General features: G+C 39.3%; 1 protein-coding gene across 4 annotated transcripts in view; it reads left to right on the plus strand.

Annotated features, from left to right (window-relative positions):
- Window positions 1-16,657, plus strand: part of peli3 (pellino E3 ubiquitin protein ligase family member 3) — a 44,546-nt gene that overhangs the window by 17,829 nt on the left and 10,060 nt on the right. For 3 of the 4 annotated variants that reach the window (XM_067580967.1, XM_067580969.1, XM_067580968.1), the window contains exons 2-4: window positions 7,210-7,410; window positions 12,490-12,619; window positions 13,576-13,677. In XM_067580967.1, coding sequence (XP_067437068.1) covers window positions 7,210-7,410; window positions 12,490-12,619; window positions 13,576-13,677 — 433 coding nt within the window. The remainder of the gene's footprint in view (window positions 1-7,209; window positions 7,411-12,489; window positions 12,620-13,575; window positions 13,678-16,657) is intronic. The other variant, XM_067580970.1, reaches the window with a different exon arrangement.

Raw genomic sequence — 16,657 nt, forward strand, 5'->3', positions numbered from 1 at the left:
GCAAATAGCAGATGAGAATGAGGCTGACGTGGCAGCTATACTGGAAGTTGGTGTGGTGAACCTGAGGCACAGGCAGAGAACAGGATTAGCGGAGTTCAGAGAAACAAACTAGCAGATTACAAAGAACTTGGCCATAGCGTCTGTACTGCATTGGTGACTGAACAATCTGGCAGAGTCTGGAGAGATGAACCGGGCCTTTATACTGCTGTGGCTTGTAGAGTTGATTAGTAGATCAGCTGCAAGTGCTCAGGTTGAAACACAGAGAGAGACAGACTGGGGACAAACATTAGGAAGGGGAAACAACAGGAAATCACAGAGAAGAGGGGAAGTATAGCTGACTTCCTAACAACTTGGAAGTCATAGTTAACTCCTCTCAATGCAAAGGTTTGTACCTTTGACCCTTTATCAAAGAACAAGATATTTTCTAACACAGTTGTTCATCTTTTGTACTCATGACCCAACCAGGAGAGTTTAATGGTCATCCAAGCCTTTAAGTGCTTCAACTGTCAGTCACCTAGTGGTGATATTCCTGGTGGTCTTGAGAGTTTTCAGACAGATCTTCATACTCATATCTTGTAACTATCTAGCTGATTTCTAATGCCATTCCACTGACTTTGTCAAACTTTTGATATCAGCCATTTCAGACTCATTCCTTTCCACACTAAATAGCAATCACTACCACTACAATCCTGTCATCCACTGCAACAGTATCTGTTGTAATTATATTGATGGAAATGCCTTTTATATCTTAGTTTTCTGCACAAAATGAGGCAGTGCTGGTCTTGGTTTCCCATTCTTCATTAGTTCACATTTTGCATTCAAATTCAGTTGGTCATAGCAGCTGATGTCATCGCTAGTTTTCTTTTGGACAGTCAGCATGTGGAAATCATTGTTATTTATTTATTTAAAAACTTTGTTCAAACAAGTGGTCACTGGCAACAACTCCATTCACTGATACAGTCCATGAGATGTTGATGAAAGCTCTGGAAAAACCTAGTAAGTGGACCTTGAAGTAAGATTGTTTTGTTAAATTGCTCTAACAAGGTCAAGAATGAACTTTCAACATATATGGTTGGTTAGGTTAAATATCACTCCAGAATGTAGCTTTGTTTATTTGTATTAGCAAGCCCATCTAAAAAAAATGATAAAGGTACCCTGACTTTTTTTACCTCGCAAAAGGTCCTGCTAGAAGGGGACACAACTGTATCTGTCTTTTTTGGCCTTAATTTTACCTAGGGATGCATCATCGAGGCTGAAGCTAACCTTTAAAAATGAAATGAATTGGGTACATAACAGATCCGCATTAAATCAATCAATCAATCAATTTTTATTTATATAGCGCCATATCACAGCAAAAGTCATCTCAAGGCACTTTTCACATCGAGCAGGTCAAGACCGTACTCTTTAATTTACAGAGACCCAACAATTCCCCCATGAGCAAGCACTTGGCGACAGCGGTAAGGAAAAACTCCCCTTTAACGGGTAGAAACCTCAAGCAGAACCCGGCTCTCGGTGGGCGGCCATCTGCTTTGACCGGTTGGGTTGAGAGAGAGAAAGAGAGAGGGAATGGGGAAGGGGGGACAGAAGAACAACAATTATAACAATAACAATAAGTATAAGTATCAATAGCCAGGGAAGGATGCCATCAGGACTGTGAAGGACCGCGAAGGCTCGGCCCAGAACCCAGGGTTTCCTGTGAGATGAGAAAGCACAAAAAACTCTGGGGAAGAAGCAAAGTTAGTGACATGCATTGATGTTACATGAATGCATACAGATGGAGAGAAGGAGGAGGAGAGAGGAGCTCAGTGCATCATGGGAAGTCCCCCAGCAGTCTAGGCCTATAGCAGCATAACTAAGGGCTGATCCAAGGCAAGCCTAGGCCGGCCCTAACTATAAGCTTTATCAAAAAGGAAAGTTTTAAGCCTACTCTTAAACATAGAGAGGGTATCTGCACCCCGGACTGAGTCCGGTAGATGGTTCCATAGAAGAGGAGCCTGATAGCTGAAGGCTCTGCCTCCCATTCTACTTTTAAAGACTGTAGGGACCACCAGTAAGCCTGCATACTGGGAGCGCAGTGTTCTAGTGGGATAATACGGTATTATGAGCTCTTCAAGATATGATGGTGCCTGACCATTAAGGGCTTTGTAAGTTAGGAGAAGGATTTTAAATTCTATTCTAGATTTTACAGGAAGCCAATGTAGCGAAGCTAAAATAGGAGAAATGTGATCTCTTTTTCTAGTTTTAGTCAATACACGTGCAGCTGCATTCTGGACCAGCTGGAGAGTCTTTAGAGACTTGTTAGGGCAGCCTGATAATAAGGAATTGCAATAATCCAGCCTAGAAGTAACAAATGCGTGAACTAGTTTTTCTGCATCTTTTAGGGACAGGATGTGCCTGATTTTTGCGATATTACGTAAGTGAAAAAAGGCAGTCCTTGAGATTTGATTTATGTGCAGTTTCTTGTAATCTACAGCAATCCCTGGCCTCATGTTACCTTACATAAACTGATGCCAATGGGCTCCACACAGTGTTGTAGACAGATTTTAAATGTGTGAAAAAACTGGCTCTGGTATCTGGTATCTGCAGAGGAAAAGTGTCGGTGCATCCCTAATTCTTCCAATACAGACCAAACTGCAGTGGTGTGGGAGGTGAATTTTGACATTTAGATGTTATGATAAGTCATTGTGAGAATATAAACCTCTGTAAAGCTCTGAGGGTGCATTCTGCTACCCTGAAGAAGCCCCTCCCTCCATTTACTCTCTATTCTCTATTTCTTCCTCTTCTTCTCCTCCCTCTCCCCTTATATGCTTCTGTCCATCCAGCCTCCCATGAGTCCACTCTGCTCCATGTCTGCCTCGCTACCACCGCTCAATATCCAGCCAGGGCAAAAGAGAGCATGGGTAATGAAATGGTCACTGGCTGCCTGAATCAGCCTACTGCCATTCGTCATCTGATTATGAGGAGGTATCCTCCTCATCGGGCGCCATCAGATGGCGAAAATTCAATCACATCTAATAATGACTGCGCATATCATGTAGTGTAGTCTATATGGGTTAGTTTTGTGTGGATGATGTAAAAGGACTTTTCCTTAATGCTGACGCAGAAAAATCAAACAGGAAGAAAGAGGAGAGCATCCAAACTTGTGATAGTGTTTTCAGTATTATTACGTTCACGTTCCCAGGATGATTATCTAATCTGCTCAAAGGGAGAACAAAGCTTGTAGGGCTTTGTCATGCTTTTGCACCGCTCGCTTTCAACCGTGTAGGTGGTCTCGCCCACTTTTGATTAATAATAGGCTTGAGCATTAAGAGCTGGCTAAGGACCTGTGTGCAAAGACAGGGATTGAGCTTTGTTTGACTTGTGTAAAAGGAATGTCAAAATAACCACATACTGACTCATACTGTATGTGGTAGAAATTATCCCTCTCTTTTTTAGAATAATATTCATATTTCCTCTACTCTCTCGCCAGTTAATTAAATGCTTGTCATTGGTGATTTTGTTAGTGTATCATGGATTTCTGTTATCAGAAAATTGTATGTTTTAATGCGAAGCCCTTAGTTTAATTTGACAGGGCTGCAATCGAAAGCTTTGAAATGCCATTGTAATAAAGCTCTTGTGGAAATGAAAGGCAGTAATAGTGAAGCTGCTCCACCTCTCTGTTTGGTGGCTCCTGCTAAGGGAAAGGTTGCTCGCCTCCTGGGCTTCGTTAAGAACCTCAGAAACGACAGTTTGTCAATTGATGGTTATCTGGTTGTTAACTGTAAGAGCCTGTGAAGGGGACATGCTCTCTTGTTTCCAGTACTCCTTCTTTCAGAGCTCCATATCTCTTGCCAGCGGTCACAAAGGTGCAATTCATCACCACGAGTAAAATGGCGGGGCACAGCACATGCATCATAAAGTATTAACAGGGTTCATAGATGCAGGTATCAGTTTATCTGCCTTTGTGGAAAAAGCTGGATCACTTGTGCCCATCCAATCCTATTAGGATGGGCCGGCTGTTCTGTAAAGGCCCTGGGTCAGCAAACAGAAAGCACTTCAGTCGCATAAAGAGGATGACAATTACCAGAAGAGCCAACGTCACAAAGACTGAGTCTGGCCACCCAGCCTGTGCTGCAGTAATAACATATATTTAGCCAATTACTCCTGAATTAGATTTTATGGCTATTTTGGGTTTTTTAACATGGATGCAAAGGAGAAGGACTGTAAATGAGAGACCCCCTTCAAATGTCCCATTACTACAACCCTCATGCGCACCATAAAATCAAATGCAGAGCCAATGCTGTTAGCAGGCTTTTTCTTTTCAGATTTTATGAGCTGTAGCTAATCAACGTTAATTTTGTGAGTAAGCCAAACTACAGAAAGGAGTGCCAGTCTGTATCATTTTGTTTTTTTAAAAAGATAGATTGTCCTTTTTGCTGTTCCAAAACCATTTGGTCGGTCTGTCTGTAGATAGTGTCTAGTGTTAGCTGACTGCACATCCATCCCGTACATCCTAGCTAGATAGCAGTAGAGTACTGACTGACAGATACTCTAAGTCTAGCAGAACAATAGTTGGAACCACTCAGTTATATTTTTAAGCATATCCATATTTTAAGCTCGTAATTTTAATGTGGTCCTCTGAAGCATTCAGAACTGAGCAGCAGCATCAGGTCTACTTAAAGGTACAATGTGTAGAATTTAGTGGCATCAAGCACAACAGACTTGGCAGAAATGGAATATAATATTCATAAGTATGTTTTAATTAGTGTATAATTACCTAAAAAATAAGAATTGTTGTGTTTTCGTTACCTTAGAATGAGTCCTTTATATCTACATAGGGAGCAGGTCCTCTTCCATGGAGCCAGCCATGTTGCACCGCCATGTTTCTACAGTAGCCCAGAATAGACAAACCAAGCACTGGCTCTAGAGAGGGCCTTTCATGTTTTTCGCAAGTTTTGCGGCCACCGTAGGTTCTCCCACACACTTGGAAGGAGATGGGGGAGGGTTATTCAGTTGGTTGCAATCTGCAGCCTCACCACAAGATGCCACTAAATCCTACACACTGGTCCTTCAAAGTCCCCCTCCACTCAAAAATGTGTTTTTCTTCTTGTTCCTTCAGTTGTATGTTTGAGCTTCACTGTGCAGAATGATATATGTGTAGAGTTTGACACTAGAAGGCTGTTTTCACATTCATCTGCTGATAGTGTAGGATCAGGATTTTAAGGAGTGGGCCTATGAGCATGATTTGGAGGTTTGGAAGCCAATTGTGGTCCAATATTCAACTTTCACAAGTATGATGTTGAAACTTGAAGCCTTTAGTGCACATATACTCAGAATGGTCTTTACAGTGAAGTAGCAGACATCCTGTGTCCAGCAGTTAAACTTCTTAAATTAAATATATTCATAGAATCAGCAATTTTTAATGAGGGAGAAGAAGTAGATACTATTTTAAGGATTTTAAAATGGTAATTATACTATTTTGTGGGAAAACCATATCAGACACACATTATTGTCTCAAACAGAGATTTTTTTAATATGTCTTAATACATGTCTGGAGGGGATCTTTAAGGTTCTCATTTATGTAACGATACTGAAAACAATATTAGTTATACATATATAATATATCTCATATTAATTATTGTATCATCTTGTTGCACTCACCTGGTGTGCACATGTACTGTTTTCACAGAGCTGTTTATATAACTCTTGAATGGAGCAGTGACCACCTAAAAGTACTCATCGGACAATTTGATCCCTTCCCAGTCAATTCTGGCTCAAACACTGCAATTATATCCTCAATATCAACAAGACCTATCAGTACAGAAATGCCAAAGATATGTTACAATTCATTTAGGAACAGACTCACATTGACACCATTTGTCCACCAGAGAGCACAGACAAGTTTATTTTTACACTGTAAAATGTCCCACTCACTACATATCTTAACCAAGTTTGTATGTTATGTAGTTATGTTAAAAAAAATTTAAAAATCCAGCTGATATAATGTTATCAGATTTTTAAAACTGTCAAATATGGATATCAGTATCAGCCTCAAAAATCTAGTATTAGCGGGACTCTATTTTGCATATGAACAACCTTTTGGAGTTTTCATCAGGCAGGCTCAGTTTTTAGATAATTTTCAAACTTATATTTATAGACTTGTGTGGTCAATGTTTTGACCAAGCAGCAGACACCACAGCTGAATATTCCTGTAGAAAATGGACAAAGATGGCATTGAGCGATAAACTCAACTCACGTTTACCTTTAAAATTGAATCGACATTGTGTGGATTATGTCATCATGACCATATATTTCTTCAATATGGACTGATGCTGAAGTTTGTTTGTATGTCTTTTAAAACAATGTTTCATGCCCAGACTCAGTCTGTTCATATAAAGAGTGTTAATGGTTAAATTGCATATTTGTCAGATTTGGTATACACATTATGCTATAATTTCATCCATTTATCATGTCATATGTAGTCCTTTGCTATATACTGCAAGTTCTGTGATAACACTTCTGTCATACAACTACCTATGTTTCCATTTTGCAGATGCTTATATTTTGTAATGGACTTAAACTAATGCTGTGTTTTTCTACTTATAAGAGTTTTGAAATGGTCTAACCCATTTCCCCCATATCTACTTTTAAAGGAATACACCAAGTTTTTGACAGATTATCTGTTATGTCAACAATGCAATTAATACTGAATCCTTAAGTATTAATTGTGCAGTAATTAATTAAAGAGTTCCTGACTAAGATATCTCCCACTTGGTGAACAGAACTACTGAAACGTCAACAAACTACCGGAAAAATGGCTGCAAAGCCAACAATACTGGCAGATACATTGAAATAAAATCTAATGTTGACTGTAATTTAGTTGGTTCAGCTATTTAAAGCTTATTGTCCCTGGTTGATCTTGGACTCCATGCTACCACTTTGGCATACATCTTGTTGAGACATACCTGTAGTCCTCATGCAACAATGTTCAGTCCAGTTACTTTGGAGGCTACATATTAGCATATAGCAGAGTGTTTGCTAAGTGTTAGCCAGTAGCTGTCAGATCTACAATGGATGGTAGTAGCAGTTACCAAAAACTTGGTGTACTCCTTTTAGTTATCATCCATTGTTTGATACCATGTTATTCTGTCACATATGAATGAATCTTCCTCATCAATAACACCAGATTATCTGACACTTCTCTCTGAACCCCTATCCTCCCCTCCCCAGCAGCGAGCCCCAGTTGTGGCCGGTGGGCATGGTTTTGGAGGGTAGCTCAGAGGCGCTGTGTCCCCCCCCATCTCTGGAGCTGCGCCCGTCCTGCAACAAGAGCCAGCCCTCGCCTCCTCTGGGCTCAAGCTCACAACCCCACGACGGAGTCTTCCCCGAGGACAAGGAGCCCGTCAAATACGGCGAGCTCATCGTCTTAGGGTGAGATACTAAAGTGCCATATCTGCTGCTGTACATGGTTGTAATATGTCTGCCTTTGGCTATATGAGTTTGTGATATGGAGAGGACAGATGCATGTGTGAGTTCCTTGTGCCCAAGATCTGACCCAGGACCCAACCAGGGCCTGAGTAGGGCCGCAGAGTACTGCCATGAGTTTCAGGTCTTAAAACTATCCACTAAGAATCAACTAAACCTGGAAGCTATTGAGAATGATTTTGATGTTTGCATGTTTGCAAAGACTAGTATTTTGAACAGAAACTGGGCTTTGTATTTTCATTGGCTAAAGGCTGAGCCTATTGCCTGCAAAGTAATTATTGATTACAACCACCAATGATGCTCCTATTCCATGTAAATGCCTATTGCGTCTTAAAAGTGACCAGAGCAAAACCTGTGGTCTGGCTTTGCAAATTACAGGCAGGACATGCAGACTAGAGACAAAGGCATCCACACATGCAGATCTGTGCAAGAGGTGTGGTACATATAAAAAGTGTGTAGTTCCAAAAATCAACTGATGCAAGTGCAGCTCACTCTTTAGAAGAAAAGAAATCAAAGTTAGACCACATAAATGTACAGGACAACATCAATTTAAAGTACAAGGTTCCATTTAATACCACCTTTTAGCGGGAAAGTATGAACAGAGTATAAGATGATTGGCTCCAGAGTCAGAGGTTGCATGGTGTCAATGGCAAATAACATTTCACCTCAGCATCCTAAATCTGAAAGGATAAACACTCCCCTTTAAAAGGTGTCATGATGTCTTAGTTGTGATGTCTTTAAAGTTAAGGTGAAGTGTACTGTGTTCCAGCTTCACATTAGCTTTCTGTTCTTGTACGAATTAAACAGAAAAGATACAGCGTGAGCTTTACTTTGGACAGAGCCAGGCTAGCTGTTTCCCCCTGCTTCCAGTCTATACTAAGCTAGGCTACCTATGTCCTGACACCAGCTTTGTACTAACACACTGACATGAGACTGATATTCATCCTCTTTTCATATCACTCTTGGAAATTAAGTAAATAGCATATCTCCAAAAATGTTCAAGTATTTCTTTGAGTAATCTAGAACGCTGAGAAGTGACCAGCCACGTGAGATGCGGTTATTGCCAGTGTTGTGACTGACTAGTGCTAGCATGTTAGTGGTTAGCTTGCCAGCTTTAGTAATTCACCAACTATCCCTGTGAGTATAGTCACTCTGTCACCAAGACACTACCAAATATTGAGCGTCCACACTATTCCAGCATTTTCAAACCCATAAAACTGACACTTTTGAAAACCCTGCTGACCCTATGTAGTTTGAAAACGCCGGGATTGCGTTTTAGTCTGGACAGGCAGAGACGGAGACTTTTGAAAACAATGATGCAGGCCCAGTTCTACTATGATGCAAAAGCATGCATTGCACCCTCAGTTTAATATTTTGCACCCTCAGATAAAATTTGAATAATAAATGCCAAGCACAGCATGGTAGGTCTGGCGCGTGGACTGTGTGGGCGTCTTCATGTGCACCTGTTATTTTGGTTCATGTATGTGCAGCAGCACAGCGTACAAAAGGGCTGAGTGAAGGTGAATATAGATCAGCACATGTGGTGATTATTGAATATTCTCACAGCCAGTCACATCACTGCTCTCATAGCTCTGTAACAGTTGTGCCAATCACAGTCAAACGTAGGGTGGCCCTGAAGGTCAAAACACAACAACATTTCAGAAAATGCAATGACATTTCAGAAAACACAGCAATGTTCTTGTTTGAGATTGGACAGAACCCAAGTCAATCAAGATTGGTAAGTGATAGCCTACTATAGGAAGCAAACTCCAACGGATGCACTAGCCATGAATGTATAGTGATGTGCTACTGGGCCTTTGTCTTAATTGAAAAAGCAAGAGAACCTGGCAAGTTGATGTAAACCAGGGGTTCCCCAGTCCACAGACCAGAACATTTAGTACCAGACCGTGAGGGGACCATGTGATTCAGTAAAAAGTCTGGATAATAATTATTTAAGTTTGCAGGCTATTATAGGCTATTTTGGGGGTAAATACCTCAAACTTGGCACAGTCTGTGCTGCATTTTCCTCATCACTCCCTGTCATGCCATTGCCAACCTCTCTCTCTCTCCTCTCTCTCTCTCTCTCTCTCTCTCTCTCTCTCTCTCTCTCTCTCTCTCTCTGGTGCACATTGTCTCACTATCTCTCGCATCAAGTCGTATTGGCCCCTGCTGGCAGGATTTCTCTATTTGTCCTGCTGGCGAGACAAGATACTCATGTGGACGGAGATCATTTTCGTTTTTCTGGTTTTTGTCATTTTTCTCATTTTGTTTTTTTTTCCTTTAGACCCAGTTGCCCTCACACTTTCAAACACTTTCACCTCACTCTGTCAAACAAACTGGGGATTTGTGAGGTGAATGGAACTGTATTTCATGTTAAGTGTGCTACAGAAGACTTATTTATGCCAATTAGTTTCAGGGAAAGAGTTCATTTGACTCCACACAAAGATGTCACACAATGAGCCACAGGGAGACACAGGTAAATTTAAACCTTAACATACATCAGTAACTAAGTACATTTACTCAACTGCTGTACAATTTTGAGGTACTTAACTTGAGTATTTCCATTTGATGCTACTTTAAACTTTTACTCCACTACATTTATTTGACAGCTCTAAATTCTCACATGGTTTCATTGCAATAAATGTTCAAATGATCAAATATTTCACCAAAAATCAAAGATTAGAGAGGCCCAACCCCTAGGTTGAGAACCACTGGACTGAACTAGCTAACTGTATACAGGGTAGTTGAAACTAGCTCCACCTCCAGCAGGTACAACATTAACATGCTGCTCTAACACTGATGCTTCACTATTAATAATCTAATGATGTCATATATAATAATATATCAGTCAGAGGGACCAAACCACTACTTTTACTGCAATACTGTAACTACATCAAGCTGATAATACTTTTACTTAAGTTTGATTTTTCATACAGGACTTTTACGTGTAATTTTTACATTGCTGCATTGTTTCTTTTAAAGGATTTGAATAGGTCTTCCACCTCTGGAAACCATAACGACAGAGAGACAGCAGAGACAGACATGTTATAGTTTGTATATATAAGTGTGGGAGAAGCATATCCCTCCCATATGGTATGGTGCTATTCCCAGGATAGAGACACAGACATATGCTTCCACTCCTCGACCTATTGATCCATGCACTAATGGATGATGAGAATGGCTTGGTTCCCTGTCAATGTGATTACAGGGAGAGGGGGATTACCTGCCACCGACATTTTACAACATCCATCCAATCATGGCTTCTCTGTGGGCAGCAGAACATGACTGGAGTGAGTGTTGTTCGTTATACATTATAAACATGGCTGCTAATACGGGATAACACCCAATCTGTGATAAATCCATGGAATTGGCAAAGGATATTTTATTTCTACAAGGTGAGGTTATTGGGGGATTATTTTCTTACCTATAGTGTATAAATTTGACTTCAGTGTGTATGGCTTATCCTTTTTGTTATCACATTATTTGATTTGATTTGATTTGACTTGTACTGAACCTTTACATGATCTGTGTTCAGAATCACTCCGTAGTTTATTTCATAGTTTGAGAAGTAAATAGAGATTTTGGACACTTATGAATCATCTACATGATTTTTCAACATCACTGACAGGTGTAGTGTTGAATAACAGCATTTTTATCAAAGGATAAGCATTGCATTGTGTGAGTTTTAGCTAAAAAGTAGTGTACATACTGTTCATACCACATTTTTGAGACCATTATATAGTGCAAGAATTTTACATTTAGAATTAAGACCATTATATAAAATGGTTAAAAGTATATAAGGAACACTAGGTTGCAAATAGGAAGTTCCAGATCAGCAGCAGTTGTCAGACCTAAAGCCATTTTATAAACAATAAGATCTAAATTCTCTACACAATAATACTACTAATACATATGATGTGTCTTAGTATACTGTTTTTGCAGTAAGTAGTTTTTACAAAAAATCTATATACATAAAAGTTTTTTACTAACAGAAAATTATACAGTATGTACAGTCATACATGTGAGGTTAGGATGTCAGTACCACTTAAACCCCACTAATGGACAAACTATTTTTCTCTTTTGTTCTTTTGTTTTCTGGGGTGATCACAAAGCTGTTTTGCAGCTATCGTCAATATGTTGTTTTTTTTTTTCCAGCTTTGAGCAGCTCCTCTTTTTTTAAATCTTTTTTTCTGTGTGCATTGCATTGTGGGAGAATAGTTTGGATCTATGGAGCATATTTTTCCCCAGAATTCAATTAAAAAGGAAGGCTGAAAATTAAAAGAGAAAAAGGCAAATTAATTATTATTATATTATTACTTGGGATAATAAGCCCATAATTAAAAAGAAAAAGGAAACTGAGAAAGTGGTTATTGTGAAATGGCCAACTGAAAAGTCAAATTTAAAAACCAAAAAAAAGAAAAACTTAAATGGAAATACTCATATTATTGTTTTGTTTTTTCCATTTCATAATAACCATAATAATAACCAATAGTCATTTCAATATTCAATTTCTTTTTTCTGCTTCCTTCCTCTTTTTAACATTTAATTATGGGCTGATTATCCTGCTTAATAATTCATTTGCCAATTTATCTTTTAATTTTCAATTTTTTTTTTTATTTTGGGTAAAATCCTCCTCCTTACAGATGATGTCAGCCATTGTCCAGTCACAGTAATGAAAAGTGGACAATGAAACAAAAGTAAACAGTTTCATTCATACAAGTCAGCATATGAATACTATTTGAATCACTCAGAAACCTGGCTATATGTTGGTGGCTCACACATGAGCAACCAACTCCACAGTATCATCTTATGTGTCTGGTTTGCTTTAAATAAACAGAGGAGGTCAGTCTTCATCAATAGAAATACTAAGAAAACACACAATTCTGCTGGACTGAGCGATCTCTTGGAGATGTTGTGCAGAAACACCACAGCAAGGAGCGCTTAGCACTATATATAGACAGAATTTCAAAAATAAAACAGGAAATGTAATGAATGTCAATTTCAACTCAGTTTCATGTTTCGCAGGCACAATGGGTCGCTGGCCAATGGGGACAAGGGTCGCAGAAGAAGTCGCCTGGCTCTTTATAAGAGACCCAAAGCCAACGGGGTCAAGCCTGATGTTATCCACAATGTCTCAACTCCTCTGGTGTCAAAGGTGAGAGGTCACAACACATTCATTTGACATCTCCAAAAGAAAAATATGTTAATAAAAAGAATTATATCATATAGGGGCACTACTTAAAATAGTTGTCATTAACTGGTGTCGGCCAAAGGGAGTGTTACAGTAAAAGAATTGTACTAATTAATCTATTTAAATTTTATGTGTTTTCTCATGGTAATTCTATGGTGACCCAAGGCTGCTTAATTAATGTGAAGGAAACAAACAAACTCTGTTTTTTTTTTTTTTGGAAATGGCTGAAGATATTTAAATTACAATTAAATACCAGTTATTGACAGATTATATTTCAGCACTAATTCCATCAGTACTGCAATAGAATCATGTCAGTTAAACATTATGCCGCACTCAATTTTACTTTGCTAATAGAAATACTGTTTTCATTCACTAATTATTTCCATTCTGTTAAGCTACCATCAATGAAACTTGAACACTTTCTGTACATACAGCAAGGTCTACATATAAGGTCCTCCAGCTTCTCAAGGATCATAATTCATGTCTTCCTTGTAGGCTTTTAATGTGAAACATCTTCAGCAAGTGTTTCATTGACAGTAGCTTAACACCGCTCAAAAAAATGGCAAAGTAGAAGCATCTTGAAATAATTAGTGAATAAAAAAAGAGAAACTCACAGCAACAGATTGTTGTGTATGAGTTGACTCAGTTGTTGTACTGGTTGAAATATTATAATGTATGTATATATTGTACATATATTGTATTTATATTATGTATTAAAGCTTCCATAATGTTAGAAAAAAACATTAGATGATCTCACTCCATTATAACAGTGTGTCAGCTAATAAAATGACAGCAATCTTTAAATCAGAGCCGGGGTTGATCCTCTAGAAGAGGAAATGTCCTCTGGGTAGATTTACCTGGAGGCCAGACCTTCAGCTCTCCTTGTCATGTGACCTGGATAATGTCTTTTCCATTGGCAGGCACTCAGCAACAAAAGCCAGCACAGCATCTCCTACACACTGTCACGGAGCCACTCTGTCATTGTGGAGTACACCCATGACACCAACACAGACATGTTTCAGGTCAGTGTCTGCACACATACCACACACACACACACACACACACACACACACACACACACAGGTATGATGCCAACACAACATTTTAGCTATGACCTGATCCAGAGCTATCTTTTATTTTTATTTTCACTGGTGTATGATTGTGCTTCATCATATTTTAATATGAAAACTCCCTGTTTTCTGGTCTCCCATTTTTCATGTTGTCACTGGTGTTTGCTGTTAATGCAAACTCAGCACTTCACAATAAAGGCATAGTTCAACATGTTCCAATTCCTTTATTTCCAAGAGCATGATGAGAAGGTCAATATATAAGTTACTTAAGAGATAGTTAAGAGATCTGGGATCACATTTTTGCTGCAGACTCTGACTTGCAGAGAGCATGTTAAATGGATATAAACAAAAAAATTCATTAAAGCTGTACGGAATTCACTTTTAATTCCAACTGAAATGAAATTGCTTTTTTTGTGGGCGGCTGTGACTCAGGAGGTAGAGCAGGTCGTCCACTAATTGGAAGATCGGCGGTTCGATTCCCAGCTCCTCCAGCCCAGATGCCAATGTGTCCTTGGGCAAGATACTTAACCCCAAAATTGCTCCTGATGGCTGTGCCATCATTGTATGAATGTGTGTGAATAGTTAATTTCCTCTGATGCTAGCCCCTGTACCCATTCAGCGTATGAATGGGTGAACGTGATTTGTAGTGTAAAAGCGCTTTGAGTGGTCGGAAGACTAGAAAGGCGCTATACAAGTACAGTCCATTTACCATTTTGTCTGCTACAGCACACATATATCCAAAAGGGAGAAATCTATATATTATGTGTTTTGGTTTCCCCCTAATTTTGCATTAATTTGTGAGATTACCATTAGGTATCTGTCTATGTAGACGGCAACCTTGTTTCTATACAGCCAATCAAATCTTTGCATAAATCAGTAATGTCAGTGTTCTATCATAGGTAGAGCAGACGGTCACACTGAGCCTGATAGCATCCTGCTACACAACACAAGAGCCACAGACTCTGAACAGCAACCCACATTAGTTTCCTGCTAAAGTCCCCCTCCTATCTAACTTACAAACATGAACACACGTCTTGTCCTGCACCTTAGGTTGTAGAATGAGCCACCAAACAAACATTCACTTGGGAAAAGTGTGTCAGTTATCGGGCTAGGTGGATAATTAGCTGAAAATGTGCCTGCAAATGTCACTTAGGTTCAGTTAGATGCTGGTGTGGCAGTTGCTCTTCAGTACCACTGCTAACAGTACTCTGTCTGTCCATGACTTGTAGCTATAGCAGTTTGTTTACTCTGTCTCTGTTCTGAATGGTGTAACACCGGTAGCCTGCCAGTGGCTATCAATCAAACACAGATACGGGCACGCCCCTCCAGCCGACTGAGATAGACATTTCTGATATTTTCCCAAAGACTGTTTTTCTTCCTTTTAATAATGTAAAACTATTAAGAATACATTTCTAAAACCCGTTGTCATTTCTGACTCCAAAATGAGATGACTAAATGTGATTTCAGTGGACTTTAATTAGCTACAGCTGATGTTATTCATTTTAACTGATGAACGTGATGGTCAGCACTGGCTGAATATGAGAAGCCTGCTAATATTACCTGAATGTTTTGTACAGTGCTACTAAAAAAGATGGAGGGGAGAGAGAGAGATTCTCAATAAGAGATTTGCTGGCATAAGAGCTTAGCAAATGTGGGTGTTTTGCCAAATGGGAACTGAATCCAAAACAGAACCAGCTGTCAGATACCAACTCTACTCAAAACGACTTTACAACATATTAATGACTAAACCAAAAGTCTTTGTATGAGAAAATATACACCAAAATATACATACATGTATTCTGCATCAGGAATTGGAGGTGTATTTTGTTGGGTTTTGGATGTAGTGTCCAGCCAGCATATCATGGGCCAGGAACTACCATGGGACCCTCTGCACACAACTATTTCCCAACCAAAAACAGACCAAACCTAATAGTCACTGGAGGGGAGAAACTGACACTTACATATCTGTATTTCAAAGATATGCACACATCAGCTCCATTTTACTTGATCATTTCATTTTTCTCTGTATGTTGGCTTTCTGTGGTCCAATTGGGACCATTCTTGGAAACCCACAGTCCGACCAATGTTTAGAGGTGTGAGGGAAGGAACTTTAAGGCATGAGGAGTCACAGGTGGATTTTCAAAAAAGGAGGTTTTATTATCCCCAAAGATAAAATCTGCGTACAAATATGAAACAAAAAAATTGAACTGAACATAATTGAATAGCACACAATGAAATAGTGTTTATCAGGAATCTAATTAGACTTTAGCTAATTCAACCGTACAAACTTCTAATGGATTTTCACTTGGCTGTATGCTGCAAGGTATAATGCTGCCCCCCGCTGTCAGTAATCTGCTGCGTTTATTTCAGATTTTTACAAGCCAGTGGAGTGTTACTATCTTACTAACACCTGCTCTTCCAATGAGGTGGGAATTCTTTTCAGAAGAAAACAAAGTCAGTAAAGCAAAAGTAGTCCTAAATCTGTTAGAACCCTGTTATGACTTGTTGGACTGTTTCCAAATTGCCACAATGGCAAAGCCCATCTGGGTGTTTGCCTATTATTTTAATGCAACTGGCCAGACCACAATGAGTCTTAACCTTAGTAGTACATCATCCCTTCTCACAGCTACACTTTGCCTTTTAACATTTGCCTGCAAGGAAAAAAGTACCTATCCTTGTTCTCTTCTCTCCACTCTTTCTGCCACTGTGTATCTGATATTTATACAAATGCTAAAAATCTCAGGTTTCGTTAACAGCACCTTAAACTTACCCATCTTATTGTTGTTCTTCTATGGATTTAGGCATCTCAGCTGCTTCTGTCTCTTCATGTAATCCCAGACTGACTCCATGATGTTGAGATCAGGGCTCTGTTGGGGGCCAGACCATCTGTTGCAGGACTCCTTGTTCTTCTTGTTGCTAAAGATAGTTTTTT

Source organism: Thunnus thynnus, chromosome 22 (genome assembly GCF_963924715.1).
Source record: "Thunnus thynnus chromosome 22, fThuThy2.1, whole genome shotgun sequence".
NCBI lineage: Eukaryota > Metazoa > Chordata > Actinopteri > Scombriformes > Scombridae > Thunnus > Thunnus thynnus.